We start from the raw sequence: 20,405 nt of genomic DNA on the forward strand, positions 1-20,405 counted from the left end.
GAAAATCGTATTTCCCTCGATTTGACGAGCCAATGAACCGTCTCGATCCGTTGTGATTTTCCCGTATCGGGGAAGTTTGTGGCCGCGGTTTCGCCGAGTCGACGATAAAAATTGCACCGCTACACCCCCGGGGACCGGATTTGTTCTTCGTTTAAGATAAACTAACAGGAGGACCGATACGAGGGCGATAAGACGTCGATTACGAGGGACACAAGAATGCTCGCTCGGATTACGCTATGTAACGGGAGTTTCTTTAAAAAGGGACAACCCACGCGAGTATATCTTTGCTCGTGTGACGGGGTCTCTCCTTCGAGAAGCTACCTTTTCAGAATGGGGATTACGGAAGCGAAATAGGAATACGGATTTTTAAACCCTTTACTCCTAGGATCTCTCCAATATTTTTTTTTTAATTCGTTTAATTCGCGTTTAACAGTCTCGTGCAAGCCTCTGAAATAGATATTTAGGGATCGACGATTGGGGAGAATTTTTAGGGAAAATTTATGGGTTGTTTGAAATTTTTTCTAACATTGTTCCGACTCTCTCACTCGTTTCCATGAAAAACAATTTGCTGGTTATACGGTCTCTTACATCTGTGACAAAATCTGATAGACGGCCGCAGATTATGGCGTTGAGCTCTTACGTTTTTCTTATTCTGTTACCACTGTCCACTTACATCTTCGTGGTGTTCTCCCTCGACGTTAGATTGGGGAGGGGACACGTCGATGGGGGGATTTTTTTGTCTACTAAATCACAGGCCAAGCTTTTCAACGACGTTATTAATCCAATCCCTGTCGACTATTTTTATTGCACGGATGGAGATCGATGAATTGGCTCGTGGCGAAAAAACTACGTATATAAAATCAATATATAAATGTAAAGGCACGGTAGTACGTATTATTTTCGTATGATTTGTAGCTTGAAAAATTCCGAGCTGTTCGAATACTTGGACTCATGGGTGAGTTCGATCAAAACGACTGCCAGAGGTCACTGCATCGCGTCAAATGCGATTCCCACTCTCCGCGCAAGAGATGGAGTGGGAGGCTGGCCGAACGCTGTGGTAGGGATAGCGTCTCGGTGACCTCGAGCGGCCAATTCATTCGTCCCGCACTTTCCAAGTTCTCGAATAACTCGAGTCAACGACCAACGATTATAATCTTCGAAAAAATAGCTATTGCTCGAAATGGACTGCGATTTGGTTAGCAAAAGCGCTTGATAAATTATCGATAAATTCGACCGAACGGTGAAGCGTGATTGTGCATTATCCGCGAGCAGAGACGGGCAAAATTTTTGTCTGGATGGAAATTTTGAAAAATTTATCCGTCGAATAAAAATTGAAATTTGAACGGTAGTGTAAAATATTTCTCAACGAACGAAGAAAAATTTGTACCCTGTTTATATTCGAATAAAATTTTCCTCATCTTTGCTCAGAGGTGTGTTAACGCGTACGAGGGAACGTCTTACCTTGAACAGGCCATAGAGAAGCAGGATGCTGCAAATCACACCGCAGCACGAGCATACAAGCAGCGTCATGTTAATCCGTACCGTCGCTGAAGCAATAGAAGCACGTTGAACGTGAAACGTTATCGTTTACGATTAATTTTTGAACGTACGAATTTGTGATTCCAAGTGATCACGCACGAACCCGATGATCGGTCGATGATCTTGCTTACAGGAGGTGTGTACTCGCTGCGCATCTACCGTATGATGTTGTTATAGCAAGACGTATACTCACTGGGGGATATGGTGTCCGGTTCGAGGAAACTGATGGATTCCGGTAAGGAACGATTCCCTCTTAGATATTGAGTTTCCCCTTGGAGGACATTGGCGGTGGTTAGCGCCAGAACGGTAAAGTAAATCTGAAACAAAGCAAATATGGAATTCTTTGCCATGAATCTTCGCAATTGGAAGCTTACCAAGGGTGACACGAACCGTTGGTGGCAAACAAGGGGTTGCGTTTCTAAACGATTCAGGAAAACGAGCCAAAGATCGGGGATAAAGTTGCGTATTTAACTAAGGTGTGACCAAGAGCCCTCATTTCTTGGGAAGAGATTCGATTTGTCATCCATTGTTTTAATTTTTTATTAGCATGTAAATCAAAACTATATCTGTTTCGAATGGAGTCATTCTTTAGGATATTTACCGATTTGTTCCGAAGTATGATACAATATACATATACTTCCACATACCCAAACAATAGGACACCTTATGTACTATCAGTCCGCAAGAATACGAATGTTTCCATCCCCACTCTGCTCTACAATCTATTAGCTCCTCCACCATCACACACAAATCATTGCTATTGGTCGACGACGGTGACGAGGATCAGACAGTGATGACAGAGTGCTAGTGGACTGTAGAGTGGGTATGAAAACACTTGTTAGCCTTCTTTGGCACATGTACGAAATTTTCGCAAATTCAGCACGTTTAGATCGATAAATCGAGAGGTTAGGATTCCCCCTCCCTTTCTCTCTCCATAACCTCCCACGAGTCCTTTCCAATTTTCAAACTGAGAAGTACGGTCGTCTTTTTCAAGGTAGCGATATTTTTCTAAATTTCGAAAATGTCTAAAATTGATTAGAAAATTACTTATTCATTTTGAACGGAGCGAAACGATTAATTATTTACGAAACTGGACGCCAGCGAGAGGAAAATTTAACGTTCAATTTCACCGAGCCACAAAGTTACGTTTTTGTCGCGTTTAAAAATTACGTCATTCCACCACCGAAAATTAAGTGGTCAACGTGCATAGGGCTTGTACACAGTCTGTTTGACTTGCCGCTTGTTTAAACTGAAGGTCCAGCATCATGTTTCATGCAATACCCAGTGCATCGCTCCGGATTAATCGAGTCGTGCCTTTGTCTTGGATCAATTTGCCTAAATCTCTATAAATTTCGGCTGAACGCACGGCTGGTTTATCGGAAAATTATTTATCATTCTCGCCTGAAGTCTGCCGGAGATGTTCACCGCGCGACGTAAGGTTTAACGCGTCTTTGATAAACTGGAGCAGCGCGATGCAATGAGCCGCGCCGTTTCGCAGTCGCAGCATCTCGAGAGACCATTGAGGCTACGCCTTTGCAATTCGTAGAATCAGCAGAATCGAAGCGCGCGAACAGCGCACCGGAAAAGGAATAATATTCAAAATTCGTATGAAATATTTTTCCACGAAATCGATACCGGAATCCAATTACTTTATACCTCTTTCATCTTACAGAAACCAATTCACCCATGCGTTACACGAGAGTCTTAATTATTACATAACAATACTCATTAAAGGGAATTTTTCCAAGCTGAAAAAAAGTCGGACATTTGGGAATTTATTCCGGCCATACCGTGCGTTCTATATAAATGTTTCCTACCTGTATTAAAAGTTTATACTTTGAACTTTATACCTATGCCACTTTTTATAAAAAAATATCACCGCACATGGAAGATATTAAAATTTAAGTATTGCACCGCGTTAGTGCTGAGTAGCAAAGAGCGACTCTTCGTGAAAAATGTTATAGCTTTGTTAATATTTGGAATTTTGTCTTAATATTTTAGAAGGGTATTCTTGGGACGTTGTATCCTAAGAAAATGTTAAATATTGATCGTTAGGAGATGTTTTATCGTATATTCGACCACACAATGACACGTTACGCCGCTGGAATTTACAATGAAATTTCAACCTGGTTTGCTAGCGGGGATGGACTAGCCCAAGATTACACACTTTATCGCTCTAGCAACTTTAACCATCCCTTCGGAGTAGAATCGCGATTGATCCCTCGTCGATTGATCTGTCTTTGCTCCTTTATCTTTCTTTTTTTCTGTTCACGGAAACAAGGCGTGCCTGAAGGAATCGCTGTTCTCAATTCGGATCGCATCCCTCGAACGAGGGTCCCGGATAGTCCGTGTCTCGGCAATTTCGACACGCTCGAGTGCCGACGGAATTGTTTCACCATGGAATAGAATTTCTGCGGAGCTTGCACCGAGACATCTGCCCCGTCCTGCGATGTAATAATTTTACGACTCTCTCTCTCTTATTCGCGTTTGCTCGCGGAGCGTGCTTTGATTACAATTTTTTTTTTTCCACACGAGAGAGTTTATTTCAGATTTTAACAATTCCGGTGTATCAAAAGCGGAAATACGAGAATCGTTAGCAATTTTAGAGTAGGGATTTACGAAACGATTCGACGAAGCATCGTCTTCCCGTATCTAAAAGACTCTCGAAGTCGATTGTTTGGAAGTAGTGGAAATTGAGCAAAAAAATTGATTTTGAGAATTTTTAGTAATTTTAAGAATACTCGTTTAAATATTTTTCAAGATTCTTTGGGACATTCAATAGATTCTTAGTGTTTATTTTCTGTAAATGGAAGTACCACGTGAAAAAATTAGTTTCAAAAAAAAATTTAGATAATTTTCGATGGATTCTCAAAGTCAGTCTCGTGGAAATGAAAGAATGGTGTGAAAACATTATTCTTCACAATTTTTAGTAACCTAATATTTATTCAAATACACTTGAAGAAATTTTTTCGGAATTTTGTACGAAAAATTAAACGCGAACAAAAATTTACTCGATAATTGTCTCACGTTTCGTATCGATTCGTTCTCGAAGGAATTTTATCGAAAAGAAAAGATCCATTGGTTCGTCTATTTCGTCGATGTCGGCACACGTGCGAAAGAAATCGTGCGACGCCAATGGAACGACTTTATTAAATTTGTTTGTCGTCGCACGCGGCTGACATTTATCATTCGACGACCGATTTGACACGCGTTATAGATGATGCACAAGAGCCTGTGTACTCGAAGTCACGCGCGTATGCACACCAGCGGGAAGTGGTTGAAAAGTATGGTATAGTTCGTTGAAAGGCGTGCTTCTCGAGGGTGCGTCGTGTCTCTTCTTGTCGTTGGAACGATCGATCCCACGTAACGGAGGTTATTGAAATTGCTTCCTCCTCCCCTCTTATTGTCTCTTGTTAGGTAGTTACGACGACCTTGGGCCAATTTTGTCGTTTTATACTCCCTCGACTGGTGTCGTCGACTCGTCGAAATGCTCAAAGAGGCACAGGGTAAGGTTGTCCACCGCGATGCTTTGATCATTTGCTTCTGCGCGCATTCTAATCTCGCGAAGAATGTATTCGTTGGTTTCGTTTCAATACCCACAAAGGGAGAGCCAAAAATGGAAACCGTGTGCGAATTACGGACCACGGACAAAGAGTATTATTTTTTTTCTCTTTTTTTTTGCGTATTATCAACTTTTCGTTGGAGTCTACTAGAGCAATTGTTTCACTTTTTTTTATCCTTCCCCTGCATGGAATTTTATCGATTTGGCGTCGTTTCGGCTACGTTTTGATACCCATAAAGAGAACCGTAGTGGAAATCGTGTATCGCGAGTTAGAGTACCGGACAAATATCTTCGGACGGAGAGTACAATTTATTTATTTATCATTCCGTTCTTCGTACGGAATTTTATCGGCTTTGTGTCGTGCCGGTTTCGTTCTAGTATCTGTAAAGAGTAAACCAAAAGAGGAAACTGTACATTGAGAATTATAGTATCGAATAAATGCTGGATCAAGAATATTTTTGTTATTTGTATTTGTGTGTATTGTTGGAAAATTCTGGTTGAAATTTATCATAGCAATTTATTTATTCATCAGTCTCTTTTTTGTACGAAATTTTATCGATTTGGAACTGGTTAAATGACAATCTTGATTATAATAATGGTTGTAGGCCTCGAATAGTTCAAGGGGATCTTTAAGAAACGAATGACACTATATTTCGAAAGATTTATGAGTTTTTGCGTTATGGGGGCACAGTGCCGACGTCTGTCGTGTGTTATTGCGGGTTATGTCTCGAAGCTTGATGAAAATGTGTATTGGGGCGAGCTTACGTAAAGCTGCGTGCAGTACGTGAGATAAACAGCCTCATTGGGCTTTTAATGACACGGACGGACTCGATTATTCCGGTGTACACGACGAATTTAATCCAGACATAAGCGGATGACAATATAAAATGCCAATTGAATATTAATTACTCGCAGGGATGGTTTTACGTTCAAGACTGGACGTACGATTGGTCACAGTCGATACTTTCGTTTTTTTTTCGACGAAAGGAACGTGATGAGAAGGAAAACTCTGACATTCTGGTAATTTTTGTTCGTAGAATCTTTATTTTTTAAGAGATATTTGGAGAAAGTTGAAAGAAAGAACAAGTTGACTTCGGAGTGACCTCGAAATGACTTTAAAATGACTTTGAAATGACTTCGAATGACCTCGAATGACCTCGGATGACTTCTAACGATGTCGAATGACCGCAAAATGACTTCGAATGACTTCGAATGATCTCAAAGTGACTTCGAATGACCTCGAATGACCTCAAAAGGACTTCGAATGACTTCAAATAACCTCGAATGACCTCAAAATGACTTCGAATGACTTCGAGTGACCTCGAATGATCTCGAAATGACTCCGAAATTCTGAAGACTCATCTATACGGTAATTTCTATCGTTATTAGCGTCCATCACTTTGAATCGATACTTTTAAACAAATTTCTCTGTTCGCAATAAATATAGTGTGCGGAGACTCGTTATATCGAACGTTAACGAATAACAAAAGTTAATTTCACGTGAAAAGAATCGCTCGTAGCACTCGAGTCGATCAAACATTTTTCGTTCCTCTGGATTACCACCGTAAGTCCTTGCAGTCCTTGCGCTTCTCACCACCCCTGTACATATGTAGGTAGACCGGTCTCGCGATCGATAAATCGAGGCTTGAGAAAATGTTGATACGTCGCTGGAACGTGTGTACGAAACGCGACTGGTATTTATATTTCGTTGCAACAAACACGTGGGTGCCGTGTACGGGCAACGATGGACATGTTTTACAACGTGCTTACAACTTTGACAAGTATTTTCGTCAACACCCACGTCGTGTCCGTGGTTTCGATTAACATTCGAAATGAACCTCGCTAGAAACTTTCGAAGTCGATTTGAAAACGAATCTTTACAAATAACCTACGCGTCTTTTTTTTTCATCCTCTCGACAGGAGCAACTGCAACGAGGTTACTCGAGAATTCCGTGAAAAGAAACAAGGATGAATGGAAAATTGGAGAGGGAACGTCTTCCTGAAATATCGCTCGGAAGATTTGAACAAAAAAAAAATAAGAAGGAAAAAAAAATTGCTCGTCCATAGTTTTGATTACAAATATCCTGCTTATCGAGTTTCTACCGGCAGGAAGTTATATCCGTCGACGCCAGTAGGAAAGTCAACAATTCGCTCTTTTCCTTTCGAATGGGGCCATCAGCTCCTCGTGAATCGCCTTCTTTACACCGGAATCTCCTTCCTCCTTTCTTTCCCTCTCGAACGAGACGAACATAGCTCCAGTTTCGATGGCTTATATCGACTCTGGTTGGAAGTAGCTCACTTCCTTCTTTTTCGTGATTACGGTTTATTTCGCGTTATAATGCGATACCGTGTAACATGTAACCCGTATTTTCCATCGATGCAGGATTTACGTAACGTTACAACCCGAGTTCAAAAAATTGAGAACAATTGTTGAGGTGATGTAACGTAGAAGATTCTGCTAAATATCTTTTCGTTAGCTTCGCAACGGGACAAAGATAACTCTATTGGAAAAAGTCTCTCACTTTGAAATATACGGCCGTGTCTATCTCTTTTGTGAAAATGGAAATAGAAATCTACTTTGCGAAGCAGAATAGCCAAGAGAAAGAACATTTGCAAGAACTTCTTCCAGGTCGGTTAATTTCTCGTCTTGTAAGTTAACGATCTGCATTAATTTGCAAGATCGTATAATTCGAAAGCTCCAGACTTCTTTTCACGGGGGTTTCCGAAAGAAAAACTATGCAAAAGTGACACACAAATTCTCGTCCAAGAAAGAGATACTCAATGGGAAAATGTACTGCTTGAAATGTTCGAAAAAGCGATGGAAATAAAAAGAATCTATTTGTGCGGAAAAAGTACTCAAATACCGATGAAATATATTATTAAAATGATTGTTCATTTGTTCGATGCCTTGCTCCACCGAATCGTGGAGTTCATTTTTCAATAAGAGGTTCAGGTATGGAGCCATACTGCTCTCCACGGGAATTTAACTTTAGTAAGCTCTGTGACGCGCCACACTGAACCAACTGACTCAGGATTTACCTAACCTGAACCTAACCTCTGCAACGCGCCACATTAAATCAACAGACTAAGAATTTACGATCACTTTTTCCCCTCGAATTTGGAACCACCTGTGCGTTGCTTGTGCAACTCGTGCACGCGCGTCGTACTCAGATGGGTCAGTAGTCGTACGCAACGTCGATGGCAACCGAGTAGACTGTCCGGAAAATGTTTAATTGGATCTCACTTTTACGCCGTGATATGTTCCTCTATTTTCAGAGACAGAGATCCGTGTGCCTGCGATGGAACGAGTGATGGAACGGTGGGCGTAATCAAACACTATGGACGTAGGGTGGGGGGGAAATAGTGGCTCAACAGTGGACCGCTGATTCCATTTCAACCGAGATCTTCGAGGCTACTTTTCTCGAAAATCACAACTCCCAGGCAAAAGTATTCTACCACCTTTTCGATTAATTTCACCCAGAAGAATTTTTTACGCGTTGACCGTTTTTGCAAGACACATTTTTAGCACATACTATTTAAGTCGACACAATGAAATATCTCGTAGACGATCAATTAAAAAAAAAAAAGACCAAAGGGGAGTATGCCTTTTACTATTTTGAGTTACTTAATTCGTAGATGTTTTCCATGTCGCTTTTAGGTCAACTTGTTCTTTTTTTTTATAAATCTATGTTTTTTATTCCGGTATCCAATTGAACGTAAAAGTAAGTGTAACTATTGTTCGAAACATTTTTTCGTAAAATCTTCAGTTTTTAAGATATATAGAGTCAGTTGGAGAACAACAAGTTGACCTTTTCGTGACCTCGGCATGACTTCGAAATGACTGCAAATGACTTCGAATGACTGCAAATGACTTCGAATGACTGCAAATGACTTCGAATGACTGCAAATGACTTCGAATGACTTCAAATGACTTCAAATGACTTCGAAGTGACTTCAAATGCCCTCGAAGTGACCTCGAAACTGCCCACTCGTTAAGAAATTAATAACACCACGAAAATCCACTTTTGAAAGCCATCAGGGACATATTAAACCTTTTCTTTTTCAATTAATTTTCCACGGGATATTTCATTCTGTCGATTTAAACGGGACACTCCGAACGACATTCTCTCCTTCGACAATGCGACTTCTCGTACAAACAGGTTAAAACCTCATCTGCGGCACGTAATTGGTGAAATCTAACTCGGGTTGTCTCTCCACCATTGCGAGTAGCGTTCAGTTTCACGGAACGTGGTACTATTGTAATCGAAATTCCGCTGCTAACGATGATATCGGTGTCTCTTTAGTTCGTAATTATCAATGCCAGTGAATTCGTCACGCACGCGCGGACCACTTGAAAACAATCAAATTTTTGAGAAACATCGATCACGTTAACGATACTGGTGCGATATTTTCGATCGGTTTCACGCGCTGCGAAAGAAACGTGAAAAAAATTAAATTTCGATCTTTCATCTATTCTCAAATATCTTTGAAAAATTTTCTCTATTAAAAAAAATTCTTCTCAAAATTGAAAGAAATTTTCGAGTGTTGTCCCGGTATTTGAGTACTTCACGGGAAAATCCGATCGCATTGATCTCGAGTTTCAATCTTATTTAATTTTGAAAATTCTTATCTAAAATTGAATCTTAATTAATTTAACGCAATCCCAATCGTGCATACCACGGCGATATTAAATTACGTGCCGCGAAATGTTTCGAATCTCGCGGTTGTTCAACGAATCGTAACAAAAACCCGCTTTGTAGACACACGTGAATATTTGAACCGAATCGAGCATCCATCGACAGATTAATCCGCTCCGAGTCCCTCGATGTTGTCACTGGATGCAATTTGTTAAGATAAATTGGAAAATAATCAAAGTTTTTCACGTCACTCTGGAGAATTTGCGGTCAATTCTTCGTTCCGCTATTTTACCGTGGATAATTAAAAGTTTCGCAAAACATTGTCGAGTTATCCGCGAGATTGTTGAAAATTTTAAGAATATTACGAAGATAAACTTCAAGATGAACGAAAAAATATTGTAAAATAGTTTTTGAAATATTTGTGTATTATATATTTCTCGCGTATCTCGAGCTGCGATTTATCGAAAAAATTTCCAAAATGCAACCGAATGCGAACTACATGCATATAGACAAATGCGGTCATTTTTTATTTTTACTTCTACCGGAAAGTGATCCCAGTTAATGGAAATTTTATAGGGAAATGCATCGAAATATTCTATGACTTTTGCTGAATTGAACTGTCAAAATTGAATTAAAAAGCGCGCGAACGCGATTCTTTCGATACTGGAGAACAAAATGCGATTTTCTTCGTAAATTTTTACGCGCGTTTAAAATTATTACCCGGGATGCAGAATTTCGTGGATAATTCGTAATACAAGAGAAAGAAGACAACGAGGTCGGGGGAAAATGGAAAAAAAATTTCGATTTCGCCCGATAAAACGAAGACAAATTTTTTTTCGTTCGCGTACCGTGCCCGTCGCACGGAATTATAAATTCGTGGAGAAATATTTTTTTAGATTTCCCGCGGGTCTGTAATCGTATTCAGCTCGAGGAACGTCACATTTGTGTAATTAAGCGTAACTCCCCCGATAATTAATATTTTTAATGGATATTTTAACAAAGTATTCACCGATGTGCGAACAATTGATCGTGTCGATTTCGAACGATTAGGCTTACTAATTTTCTAGAAACGTAAGGCTACAGAGGGGTAGATTTCGAAAACTCCGAGACTCGACTGCTCCCTCGAGCAACAAGGTGATCAATTTATTTTCTTCTCTTCGTTAACGAAGTCTCGAAGCAACGAAATAATTGATCAGGAAGAAATCAAAGGAATATTATTTCAAGCCTATCGCGATCGAAGAAACTCGAGATGGTCTAATTTACCTGTAAATTGTGTCGAGTCGATACTGAGAATTTCTTTCAATTTTGAGAAGAATTTTTTTTAATAAAGAAAATTTTTCAACGATATTTGGGAATAGATGAAAGATCGAAATTTAATTTTTTTTCACGTTTCTTCCCCGAGAAAACTTCCATAACTTCGTGCACAAGTTATACCACCGATATCACATGTTTTGTTAACAAGGGTGGTTTCTTATCGAGTTAACTATTCTATTACGAACTTTCGCAAAAATTCTTGCCTCGAGAAATTTTCTCCCATCGGCGAAAGAGGAATCAGAAGCGTTCGCGTACAGAACTTTTAATTGAACTTGTCGATTAAAATTTTTTTACATCACCCTCGTATTTGTTTCATCTGTTTTTCGGACGAAAAAAGTTCAATACATTAGGGACGATACATTGACAACGATTGCAAATATCCATAACAGTGATCCAAGACTTTCTTAACCTCTTGGAAGAAAATCGAGATCGTAAAAGTTTGAAAGTTTCTGTAAAAGTTAATTGATATTGTTCTCCAACGAGGACAACCATAAAATAATTAATTCTACCGCGTGATCGTTTAAAAAATTTCGAATACCTTCCGATGCATCTCGGGAACAAATGTATCACTATAGTTGTTGAATTAGTTATTTAATTCGCCAAAGATAAAAAAGAAATACACCTTCAGTTTACTTTCATAAAGAATAAACTATTTAGATGATCCCATTTAGAAGAGATACACTTCTCGTCACAGTGGAGCAAAACAGTGAAAAAAAAATACTATACTAACTTCTAAAGAGGTCACTAAAAAGAAAAAACTTCAATCTTCAAATTGATCGCAATTTCAATCACGAAAGAAATTTTTGGAAGATTTCAGAGCACTTTAAATTTTCTCCGTACTCTCGCGAAGAACCATTTTCATTTGATCGTTTTTCTTCGAGTTTGAAAACGCGTTCGAGAAAAATGAATCGAAGCAAGCAAAAGTACAAGTTTTCCCCTTTAACACGAACCCGTGAACGTTCGTGTAAAATCATTTTTTTACAAAGTTACAACGATTCAAAGATCGCGAGTTTCTCAGCTCGACGTGTCCTGTAACTAGAGTTCGGTAGTTTGTCGAAATGGCGAGTAATAAAATTCTCGAGAAGGAATACGCGACGAACGTGCTCGATTCGTTTGGTTTTCACTTGGATGGAATTTTATCGAAGCGAGCTACCCAAAAATTGGCAATCAAATATACATTTGTCGCGTCGTCTCAATACGAGTTCACTCGTCGTTTCCGTGTTTCGTGTCGGTGATCGAAGACATCACCCCACGTTTCTGTATTTGATCGTATTCCACGACACGGGAACGTGGAAAGGGAACATCAGGCTCGATTGTTCCACGGTACGATATTTCCGTAATATTTTCGCGCGAAAATGTTAGACGATAAATCCGGCCGCGAAAAACGCGCCGCGAATCGACGGAATTAAATGGCACGTGGGCAATATCGTAAATAAGCGGGTCGCACAAGTGCAAATCGATGTCGAAGGCGTTTCGTGCTAACCGATTCGAAAGTGCAGTGGATCCGGTTTCAAGAAGTTAATTCTATTCCGATCCATTCGGGGTAATTAACTTCGATATCGAGTTATGTTCGGTACGTTCGAGAACACGGTACGAGTGTCGAATTTCGGTGACGCGTACCGTACCGATGAAATGAGAGAGTTTCGATATATGTGAACGAATATACGATTTTTCTTACATTCGTGTCTTATTGTTAGAGTTTTATCTGGGAGTTTGGAACGAAATAAGGGTGTAACGTCTATTTACCTGAGTGTGAAGACAATGTATCGATAATATATTTGAAATCCACCTAAATGCAATTATTATAATTATATGAAATCTACCTAAATAGAATATTTATAGTATGTGAAATCTACCTCAAGAGAATATATCGTATATCATATACGAAATCTACTTAAATAGAATATCTGTAATAAATGAAATCTATCTAAATATAATACCTATAATGTGTGAAATTTACTTAAATAGAATATCTATAATAAATGAAATGTATCTAAATATAATACATATAATGTATGAAATCTACCTAAATAGAATATCTTTAATAAATGAAAGTTACCCAAATATAATACCTACAATATATGAAATCTACCTAAATGTAATATTTATAATATATGAAATCTACCTAAATGAAATCTATCTAAATGCAATATCTATAATATATGAAATCTACCTAAATAGAATATCTATATTATACGAAATCTACTTAAATAGAATATTTATAGTAAATGAAATCTACCTAAATAGAATACCTATAATATATGAAATTTACCTAAATAAAATCCACCTAAATGGAATATCTATAATATATAAAATCTACTTAAATACAATAACTATAATAAATGAAATCTATCGAAATGAAATATGTACAATATACGAAATTTACCTAAATACAATATCTCTATGAAATCTATTTAAATATATCTATTTGAAATCTATTTAAATATATCTATTTGAAATCTATTTAAATATAATATCTATTTGAAATCAATTTAAATATATCTATTTGAAATCTACTTAAATATAACATCTATTTCAAATCTATTTAAATATAATATCTATTCGAAATCTATTTAAATATATCTATTTGAAATCTATTTAAATATAATATCTATTCCAAATCTATTTAAATATAATATCTTTTTGAAATCAATTTAAATATAATATCTATTCGAAATCAATTTAAATATAATATCTATCTGAAATCTATTTAAATATAATATCTATTTGAAATCTATTTAAATATAATATCCATTTGATATCTATCTATGAGAAATTCATTGATCTGAAATCTCTGTAATTCATCTGTCTGAATTTATTCGAAAACCATCCAGTAATGCTCTGCGCCTCGTGGCGAGGCGAGATAACCAGTTACGAAATACGAAATGCCCGGAACTTGGTAAACTTTGAACATTTCGAAAAATGTTCTAAGCTGAGCCGAGCAACGCGAACTCTAAATACGTCTCGAGTTTAAGAAGTTGCTCCGGATTAGAATACCAAGCTGAATTGTTGCACGTAGCGCAACAGGCAACTTTGCACGAAACGTATGCACCTACGATGTTGCGTGTTTAGAATATCTCGAAGTTAATAAAAATGGTTACACTACGCTAATTTTCAAACACAATCACCAGCTACGTATTCCGAATACGACGAATATCCAGGTGATTTAAATATTGCAGTTTTTCAGTTTCTCTAGTCGAATATCGAAAATATTCGAAACGCGTGAACGATTGTATAAATTAGTATCAAAGAATTGCAATCGTCGATATTTTCGATGTTACAGCCAAATCTAAATTCCACGTGCAACGAATGCTATGCATTTTCACGTAGTTTAATTTTGAAACGATTTCAACGGGGACACGGTCCGCCGTTTTGTGTTGTTTTTCTTTCCGATATAATTAACGAAGTTATTGAAAGAGCAATATTTCCAGTATACTCTATTGAACACATTGCATGATCAACTTGTTGAATTTCCCAAGGGCCGGTCCGTCGAATCGAGTTACACGATTTTCATTCGTGGAGCAAAAATCCGTGTAAAACAAACGAGATGTGACTTCAAAAATTTTATTTATTTAATAAATTAATCACGATTTTCTGGAAATTTCCATTTCCCGGAAGTTTCCCCACTCCCCACTCCGCTCGACATTGCATTATGAAAAATGTCAATAAATTACATTACGTGTCGTGAGATTTCAATTTGTTAAGTATTTTTTTAGTATTTACAGCGCCGCGTAGTTAATAAATCGAACGAAAATTTTAATCTGTGAAGCAGTTAATAAATTATCACGTTCCCAGAAATATGATGAATTCGTTCGTCGTGCAATTATTTACCGACAAATGCATAACGCGAAAATAAATGTTTACGTTACATTTTATTACCCGGGTGGATAATTAGTAATAATTACTTACACGAGGAACATCTCTCTTTTCATTATTAATTATCGTGCAATTACTCGCGCAACGAATGAAATTTATTTCAGAATTTACGTTATTCGGTAAGTATGTTATTTGGATATTTATTCCATTAAAATCGGGCTTTAGATTCCTTCTTTTTAGATATTCGAATCAAATTTGATTCGTTACGAATATTACGAGTATAGATTCTCGGAATGAATTGTTCGAATGGAACGATTTCATTCGAAGTTATCGAACAATATCCAAATGTGACTTTTGGTAAAAAAATGTTTGAGCTCTTGTGATTTCATATACCCACAATGTTCCACATTGTTGAATCCACACGTGTATAAACACGTGACAAATAGCATCACGTGTTGGATGGTGTGCAGAGTGAAATACACGTGTAATTGTGGTGTCTACTCCGGTTTGAAAGACGAATCACACCAATATAAAATACAGTTAAAATAAGAAAAGAGTTACAATAAAAAAAAAACTACATTTTTTGTTACCATTCGATTTAAATAATTCAAAACTTTTAGGTTTTTCAAGCTTGTTTTATTCTCAAGCTAAATTCAAGTTGACTTAAAGAGCTACGGATTTGTCTTACTCGAAATCTCACAAAAACACAGAGACCAATCGAATGATTTAACCCTTTGGACTCGAGAGATGCAGTGTACTTTTTCCACTTAGAGAAAATTTCGATTCAAATTTGAATTTCAGTATACTTTCGCGAAACGTCGAAATAAAAATCCCTAATTAATAATAAGGTTTCCGGTAGGAGAAAAGCTTCGAGCGCAAAGGGTTGACTATTTCGTAAAAAAGGTAAGTTCGTAAAAGGCGGCTATGGTCGTAAAAAAGTTATTCCCAGTGTTTGAGAGGCTTTGGTTGCCCTTCAGAAATCGTCCAAAGACGAACGCGAGGCGACTACCACTAGTTGTGATATCTTCGGTTGTGTACCGTAGGAAAAGGGTGAATAACGAAATGGCCACCGTACATTTCGAATCAAGTGACATAAATACGGTACTTACCCCGGAGTAAATGGCACACGCGAAGCTACCCCTCCTCACGGACCTCCAGCAGCAACAGGATTGCATGATAGCCATGCTTCAAACGCGTGGGTTACCGCACATTACACGCACATTCGAAAGAAATTACGCGAGTGCACACCGAACTGTAGTACACGATCGTACAGGATTCATGTCGATGGAAACGATCGTAACCGCGAGGCAACCGAAGGGTCACTGTAACGAAAACATTGTCACTCGAGAACGAGACCGATCGCGGTACCGACACGTGCGATGGTCCGATGCTGACTGCCGGCCTTCACGGTGATCGCGGCGCGAAAACTCCGGCCGGCGCATGCGCACTACGCGCCGCCGGGTAATTTATACCATTCCATTCGGCGAGCACGTTTCGTGTCAACCCTTTCGTCGTGTATTTAAATTCTCCGACTGTTCTGGAAAAGGGTCGATTATTATGGTACGAAAGGAAAGTCTTTAATTTATCATTTTTCTCGTATTTTTCACATTAACTTTTTCCCTGAAACAATCGCTATACATTTATTCCGAACGTGTAGTTTTTCAATGTTCAATTAAAATAAAACTGTTAAGGAAGTGTAAATTATAAAAGAAAAGATCTTTTTTCCTAAAAAGTTACCGTAGAAGCTACTTTTTTTAGGTTTCAAACGCTGATGATTGTTTGTACGTAATGTGTACACATTTGGCGGGATATTTTGTTCAGTGGGAGAGGGGGGTTTGGAATGTTTTGCCGCTATTATTTTTAAACGTGGAATTTCTTTGGTTAAAATTGTTTAATTTTGGAATTTCTATAGTTTAAATTTGTTAACCTTAGAATTTCTTATAGTTAAAATTTCATAACCTTCAAATTTCAATAACTAAAATTTCTTAACTCTAGAATTTCTTATAGTTAAAATTTCGCAACCTTTAAATTTCAATAACTAAAATTTCTTATAATTAAAATTTCGTAACCTTCAAATTTCTATAGCTAAAATTTCTTAACCCTAGAATTTTTTATAGTTAAAATTTCATAACCTTCAAATTTCTATAGCTAAAATTTCTTAACCCTAGAATTTCTTATGGTTAAAATTTCGTAACCTTCAAATTTCTTAATCCTAAAATTTCTTATAGTTAAAATTTCGTAACCTTCAAATTTCTATAGCTAAAATTTCTTAACCCTAGAATTTTTTATAGTTAAAATTTCATAACCGTCAAATTTCTATAGCTAAAATTTCTTAACCCTAGAATTTCTTATGGTTAAAATTTCGTAACCTTCAAATTTCTATAACTAAAATTTCTTAACCCTAGAATTTTTTATAGTTAAAATTTCGTAACCTTCAAATTTCTATAGCTAAAATTTTTTAACCCTAGAATTTTTTATAGTTAAAATTTCATAACCTTCAAATTTTTATAACTACAACTTCTTAACCCTACAATTTCTTATTGTTAAAATTTCGTAACCTTCAAATTTCTTAATCCTAAAATTTCTTATAGTTAAAATTTTGTAACCTTCAAATTTCTGTAGCTACAATTTCTTAACCCTAGAATTTCTTATGGTTAAAATTTCGTAACCTTCAAATTTCTATGACTAAAATTTCTTAACCCTAGAATTTCTTATATTTAAAATTCCTTAAATCTACAGTTTCTATAGCTAAACTTTGTTAACCCTAGAATTCCTTTACGCTAAAATTCTTGTTACCACAAAAACAAGGAATTGAACGAACAGAGAATAAAACGCAGAACCGAAAGATGCAGCGGTCTAACCAGAGACAGTTTACCTCGCAGTATCGCCGAGAGTTCGATTCGCACTTACCTGGAAAGCAGGCCCACTCGCACGGAATATAGGACATCAGGTGTACGGCGCATGTTAATGGAAAAAGTTGTCCGGGGAGTCCCGAGTTTCATTAGCGTCCCAATAGCACCTCGCGAATTCTGGGAGTTTGCGGTGTCGTTCGTCAACAGGGGGATTCCCGCGGATTAATTTGCGCCGACAACTCCGAAAATGTAGTTTCAAGTTGAGATACGTTTCAGGAACGCGAACAACGCGTTTAAGAAATGAAACAATTTATTCGATAGTGAAATTACAACAGATGTACATCACGTTTGATACAAGATTTACACCGTAACCATAAACAAAAGAAATTTAAAAATCGATAACATCAAACGTCTCTCTTAACGACCTCTAACGAGAAATAAAATATTTTTCAAAGAGTACGTCATTCGAGTACAATAGGTATCTCTGTAACGATGTATCACACGGTAAGTCAACCGTCTTCTACTAGATTGACGAGCATCGTTTCCTGAAATTTTACGTGACGTAAACACACGACAAGGTTTCTTTCGAACAGTCGATCGACCTTGTTGAACGTTTCTTTTTCCAGTTGGTATCGTCTTCGAGATCAATTAACTGGGAACACTTTACGATCGATAGATTTTTTTGCACGAATTCGTTGTGCCAGCGTTTCTCCCTTCCCTGGTCTTCTCTCGTTTTATCACGGGCTGCGGTAACCGCAATGTTTTACTGGCCGATCGACATGAAAGTTTTACTATATACGTAAATCGTAATTTTTCGTATGCGTGGCACGAGGTCCGGATTACGACGCTGATATCTACGCTGCGATTCACCTCGAAGCTGCTAATAATCGTTAACGATATTCCGGAACGTTTTCAACGTTTACAACCCACTCGTGATTCCCCCCCACCCCCCCACCCCCCCACTCCCTTCACTTTTCATCTGACGATTACAATGGACCCGAGAATTTTCCGAGAAAGGTTCCGCATAAATCAGGACACCTGTAGACAGCAGAACCTATTACGCAGAATTTATCTCGCGGGCAACGGGAACGCGGGAAAATTCGTTTTCCACGGTGGAAGGACACCGGCAACGTAAGCAATAGCGTTCAACGTCGCCCGAGACGCGCCGAGGTGCCATAAATTTCGACGACACGGAAGCCGGGACGAGCGAACGACAACCAGTACGAGCGACGAAAATAAAAGGGCGGGTCGTTCGCTCGCGCGGTGGGAAACCACCTTTCGTTATTCCGTGGACAAGTTTCTTCGCACGATATCGGTAATTAATCCGCGACGTGCCATTGGCTCGTATCGAGACAACTGGAAACGAGACGATTCTCGACTCTCGCGTCGGTGATCGGTTTCAACTATCTCGTGTCCGATCGATTTGTCGATAATTAGCTACCTCAAGTGCGGTAGAGTTGATAATCGGACATAGTATCTTAACCGTTTGGGTCCCAGAGGGTATTGAAATAACATTGTCGAAGAATCCTGAACAGCGCGACAGCGCTTTCTCTAAACGAGTACGAAGAGACCCAAGCAGCGCGACAGCGCTTCTTTAATTGTACGTCGACGAATCCCAAGCGACGCGATAGCGCTTCGTTTACTTTGTAATCAGCCGCATGGATTACGACGAGGGTAATACTACTTGTCTGATCTTATACAGGATCATACTACTTGTCTAACCACAGCCGGGATCATACTACTTGGCTGATCATAGACGGGAGTAATACTACTTGTCTGGTTATAGACGGGAGGTTATACTACTTGTCTGACCACAGACGGGGACAACACTACTTGTCTGATCATTGACTGGGTCATGCTACTTGTCTGACCATAGACAGTATACTTCTATTTGTCGAATAACAGATGGGGTTATACTACTGGTCTGATCATAAATGGCGTAATTCTACCTGTCTGATCATAGACTAGGTGCTATACTACTTGTCTGACCATAGACTGGGGGCTATACTACTTGTCTAACCATAGACCGAGGCTACACTACTTGTCTGATCATGGACTAGGGTCATACTACTTGTATGACAACAGGCGGGGGGGGGGGGGGGGTAATACTACATGTCTGACCATGGACTGGGGGGTAATACTACTTCTCTGACCACAGACGAAGGACTATACTACTTCTCTGACCACAGACGAAGGACTATATTACTTGTCTGACCATAGACTGAGGGCTATTCTACTTGTTTGACCATAAACAGGGGACTATACTACTTGTCGGATCATAGACTGGGGTCACACTACTTGTCTGACCACGGACTAGGGGTAATACTACTTGTCTAACCATAGACGAGGGTCATACTACTTATCTGGCCATAGAAGAGGGTCATACTACTTGTATGACCATAGACGAGGGTCACACTACTTATCTGGCCATATACGGGGCAATTCTACTTGACTGACAGACAGTGCAATTCTACTTGTTTGACCCCAGACGGGGCCATACTACTGATCTGGCCATAGACGGGACAATTCTACTTGTCTGACCCTAGACGGGGGCCATACTACTTGTCTGACGATAGACGGGGTAATTCTACTTGTCTGACCGGTAATGGGGACGTATAGTTTTTATATAAAAATCAGGGCATCAGGCTCGCCCGTGACAGTTACGAGTGGGACTATCAATGGGTT

General features: G+C 38.5%; 1 protein-coding gene across 2 annotated transcripts in view; it reads right to left on the reverse strand.

The window, feature by feature from the left end:
- The window catches only part of LOC143148233 (uncharacterized), a 47,248-nt gene extending 31,007 nt beyond the window's left edge, over nucleotides 1-16,241 (reverse strand). For both annotated transcript variants that reach the window (XM_076314361.1, XM_076314360.1), the window contains exons 1-3: nucleotides 15,978-16,241; nucleotides 1,733-1,856; nucleotides 1,462-1,547 (exon numbers count right to left, since the gene is read on the reverse strand). In XM_076314361.1, the coding sequence (XP_076170476.1) occupies nucleotides 1,462-1,547; nucleotides 1,733-1,856; nucleotides 15,978-16,052 (285 nt within the window). In that variant the 5' untranslated portion in view covers nucleotides 16,053-16,241. The remainder of the gene's footprint in view (nucleotides 1-1,461; nucleotides 1,548-1,732; nucleotides 1,857-15,977) is intronic.
- Nucleotides 16,242-20,405: the final 4,164 nt, after the last annotated feature.

The sequence above is a fragment of the Ptiloglossa arizonensis genome, chromosome 6, assembly GCF_051014685.1.
Source record: "Ptiloglossa arizonensis isolate GNS036 chromosome 6, iyPtiAriz1_principal, whole genome shotgun sequence".
Taxonomy (NCBI): Eukaryota; Metazoa; Arthropoda; class Insecta; order Hymenoptera; family Colletidae; genus Ptiloglossa; species Ptiloglossa arizonensis.